The sequence below is a fragment of the Phocoena phocoena genome, chromosome 1 (assembly GCF_963924675.1).
Source record: "Phocoena phocoena chromosome 1, mPhoPho1.1, whole genome shotgun sequence".
NCBI lineage: Eukaryota > Metazoa > Chordata > Mammalia > Artiodactyla > Phocoenidae > Phocoena > Phocoena phocoena.
The window spans coordinates 17,818,766-17,823,220 of NC_089219.1; the positions used below are offsets into that span (position 1 = coordinate 17,818,766).

General features: G+C 45.9%; 1 protein-coding gene across 1 annotated transcript; it reads right to left on the reverse strand.

Moving 5' to 3' along the window:
* Positions 1-2,224: 2,224 nt before the first annotated feature.
* TEX46 (testis expressed 46) lies at positions 2,225-4,101 on the reverse strand. Its single transcript, XM_065875062.1, has 2 exons — positions 3,910-4,101; positions 2,225-2,422 (listed from the first exon to the last, which is right to left on the reverse strand). Exons 1-2 carry the CDS (start codon positions 4,099-4,101, stop codon positions 2,225-2,227), a joined length of 390 nt encoding a protein of 129 aa, XP_065731134.1.
* Positions 4,102-4,455: the final 354 nt, after the last annotated feature.

The window sequence follows — 4,455 nt, forward strand, 5'->3', positions numbered from 1 at the left end:
TCCTCCTTCCCTCTCATCCTCTGCCAGGGATCCCTGTCGGCCAAACTCAACTGGAAGCCACAGGGTATAGGAACCTGATGATGCAGGTTGGCCCCCTGGCAGAAAAGGCAGAAGGATGGAGAGTGGGCCTGGAGGGCAAGTAGAAGATACAACACACAAGGGAGGGTTGCGATTTTAGACAGGGCAGTCACAAGAGTCCTCACTAGGAAGGGATCATTTGAGCAAAGACCTGAAGAAGTGTCATAACTCATCGAAGCCTCACAGCAATTGATAAGGCCATTTTATAGTTGAGGAAACTGAGGTACAGCACTCAGTTTATTCATCATCCAAGATTACACAGCTAAGAGCTGATAGAGCTGGGATCTAAAGCCAGGGAGTTTAGCTCCAGGTATCCTGCTCTAAACAAAATAGGATATAGAAAAATCATAAAATGAAAGGGCAGAGAAAATGTCAAGACATATAAGACTGTGATTGACAGTCATAGATGTTATTTATTGAGCACTGACTGTATACGAGCCACTGTGTTAGGTGCTATGAGGGGGATATACAGATGAACAAGAGGCTGTGTTTGGGTTTCCCTGGTGGCACAGTGGTTAAGAATCCGCCTGCCAACGCAGGGGACACAGGTTCGAGTCCTGGTCTGGGAAGATCCCGCATGCCGCGGAGCAACTAACCCCATGCGCCACAGCAACTGAGCCTGTGTGCCACAACTAATGAAGCCCGTGCGCGTAGAGCCCATGCTGCACAACAAGAGAAGCCACCGCAATGAGAAGCACGTGCACTGCAACAAAGAGCAGCCCCCCCGCTCACCACAGCTAGAGAAAGTCTGCGCGCAGCAACAAAGACCCAATGCAGCCAAAAATAAATAAATAAATAAAATAAATTTATTTATTTAAAAAAAAAAGATGCTGTGCTTGCCCTCAAAGAGTCTATAATCTAGTTGGAGAGTGGGGAGGGAGTATAGAAACATATACAAACCAAATCCCAGCAGATCGTCATACATTCTATCGTAGAATTACAGATAAAATGCTGGGAGACCACTAAGGAAAGAGACTCTTTACAGCTGGGCTGAGGGAAGCTTTCCGGAGGTGGTGGCTTTGAAAGAAGCAAAGAATTGTAACAGCAGAAAGGGGAAGATAAGGGATTCCAGGGGAAGAAACCATGTGAGCAAAGATGTGGCTGCATTCAGGGGATGGCTGATCACCTAATTTGATGAGAGCGCATGAGACTTTTGCTAAGAGAGATGATTTTAAGTGGGACACCAATAAGGCATTAAGCCACACTGGATCCCACAGCGAGGCAGAGGCTTCCTTCTCAATTCTCCTTAATGGAGAAAAGTCTCAGCTGAGTGCTGGCATATCTTGCAAACACTAACACTCACTAATCTCCCTTTTTAACCCAAATTTTACAGATTCAGATCTTCAAGTGGGCAACCAAGCTCTGGTTGGAACTTCACAACATTGTTTTGTTTTCACTGTCTTTATTTTGAGTGTTAGGTTCTATTTCAAACAATGATACTGGGTTTTTTTTAACTTACAGATAAATTATTTATTTTTATTATTATTTTCCTTTACAGATAAATTTATTAAGGAAAATATAGTTGATTTAAAGGGACAATATTTAGTTACGCATTCAGGTGGTTCACAGCTATGGCAAAAATCACAAAGGTGGTACACTACTGACTGATGTTCAGGATACTCTGGTATAGGGTAAAAATCATGTGAGGGAGAATAATGGGGGAAAAAGGTTGGGGAGGGGGTCAGATCATGGGGGGCCTGAACACCATGGTGAGGAGTGTGGCTTTTATTCTGTCAATCACGGCAAGACATTGGCTCAAGAATAGGCAATGATCATGCTCAGAGCTGTGCTTGGCAGGGCTTGCTTGTGGCCTCTGAGTGCAGGGGGAGGGGGAGACTGGAGGCTGGGACAGCACTGGGGAGGCTGTTGAAAGACTCAAGGTGAACAGGTAGAGGGCCCTGGACCAGGGTCAAGGTGGTCCAACTGAAAGAGAGGAAGGGCTGGGTTCAAGAGCTCCCATCATGTTGTGTCATAGGGTGCTATGTGGCTGACCTGGTGAGTACAAACTTCTTTTCAAGAGGCGATGAATTTCAGCCTCTAATCCTCCTCTCCAGTGTGATTTACTAAGAAAATAGTCTCTGACTGGGCTTTACTGAGGAAAGGTAACAACAGAAGAGGCTAGCCCACCGCAGTCTCTGGGACCTCGTTAGGGGGAATTGGAAGTGCAGTCAGAGATGATGGAGAACATAGATTCCCGTCTCCTCATTCTGTGTTTCCCCGCTGGAAAAGTCCACTGTCGGCTTGACCGCTTGTGGTGATTCATTCTATTCCATACGATGAACATCTGATTTTCTAAGACCTTCAGCTTCATTTCACTGAACATAAGCCGTTCAAGGATCTTGTCCTGGAGGGAAAAGCAGGTGTGCAACCTCTCCACTTCTTTTGTGTTCAGGCAGTTGCTCTTGGGTTTGGCCTCGCAAGTCTTTGTCTTCTCTTCCTAAACTCCCCATCACCACGAAAAGAGGAAACCTTGGTTAATAGTGATAATCCTTTCCCATGCCAGTTGAGTTACAATCATCTCAATCAATTTCACGACCAGCATCTAAGGAGAGCCTCTTTGCTACATCTTGTGGGTGAGAGAATGGGGCCCAGTGAGGGAAGGTCCCTTTCTCAGCATCACCCAGCCTGCATGAAAGCCCCCAAACTCCCAGGATCCAGAGCTGCCTTTGGTTCACAGGAATAAGTGAAACGGCCGGCTAATCTGCACCCACCGAGGACTTAAAACACTTAACCCAAATATATGTGTCTCCAGAGCTTGTGCTTTTCTCAACATGCCTCTTTGAGAGTTTAGTCCGGCCTCATAAAATCTCCAAGTCTCAGTGGTCTCATGAAATGCTCTTATCTCTGTCATCTTTATCTGCTCCCTCCCCCACCACTGCATGCAGTTGGTAAGGACACAATTTTTTTTTTTTAGGATTCAGCTACAAAGTCCTAGTCTTTAAAACCATTTAAGAATTAAATATTTCAGACATGCAAAAAAAGTAAATATTACAACAAATACCCATGATCCCTAAAATATCACAACGGTAACTGAAGTCCTCTGTGGATTCTGCTCCTAGAGTGTTCCCCTCCCTCCCTGAACCTTATCTCAACTGCAATCCTGAGTGTGGTATTTATTTTTTCCATGCATTTCTTTACACCACTTTACACCAGTTCTCAGTGGGAGGCTATTTTGCCCTCCCCTGGGGACATTTGGCAATGTGTGGAGAAATATTTGGTTGCCACAAGAGGGGTGAGGAGTGCTATTGGCATCTTGTGGGTAGAGGCTAGGGATGCTGCCAAAAATTCAGCATTGCACAGAACAGTCTCTCATCACAAAGACTTTTCCAGCCCCAAATGTCAATCGTGCAGAGGCTGAGAAATCCTGCCTGAATGTACTTTCACTATACATAGGCATCCATAAACTAGGCAGGATATTGTTTTGCATGTTTTTTAACTTTACATAAAAGACGTCATAATCTAGGTACATTTCTGCTGTCTTCATTATTCAGTTTTAGAGATTTATCTACGTTATACATGTTTTTAAATTTATCCATTTTAATTTTTCCCACTTTAAAGCAGTCGTTACTGTTGTCAAAGCATGTTGTCATCAAACATGAAGTAGAAGAGTCTGGGATGGGCCCTATTCTTCAGCTGAGGCAACTGAAACTTTGTGAAGGAAGTGCTTTGTCCTCTATCACCCGAGAGGGAGCTGCAGAGCAAGGTCTTAGACCAGAGTCGGATTCCTTAGTCTTGCCGCATTGTCCTGACACCTTCTCTGTCTTCCCGCCCCCCAATCTAGCTGCGACTATCCCATCACTCTCAGCTGAAACTAAGGTCCCTCTTGCTCACCTGCTGGGGCTCTGCGGGCGTGGGCTTGAGTTCGTACTTGACCCTCCAGTTGCTAAGCAACAGCAGAAGTAATAGGAACCCAAACAAGGCTGGCTTATAGCTGATCAGCCAAGCCATCAGTGCTCCTGTGGTGCCTGAGGAAGCAAATGTCCCGTGGAGATTCCTAAAAAGAGACATTAGCTCCCCCAGCATTATGGCTTGGAAGCACCCAGGCCCCAAGGCCCTGCCTGTCTCCCATCTAGGACAGTTGCCCTCCATGACAGGAGTCACGGCTGCCCCCTCCTCTGAGTCATAACCGGCCCCCACCCCCAGCTGCCACATAACAATAATATTGACTACTCCTAGGTCTTAAGCAGCCACTATGTGCCAGACTTTGACAGGCAGTTCACAAGCATCATCTCGTGACATCCTCACAACAGCCAAATGATGTAGGCTTTCATGATACCTCAGTCATTCAACAGTACTTCTGGGCCTAGTCGCTGGGGATCAAATGGCCAGCAGTACAGAGCCTCTACCCTTGTAGAGAGGGAGACAGCGAAGAAAAAT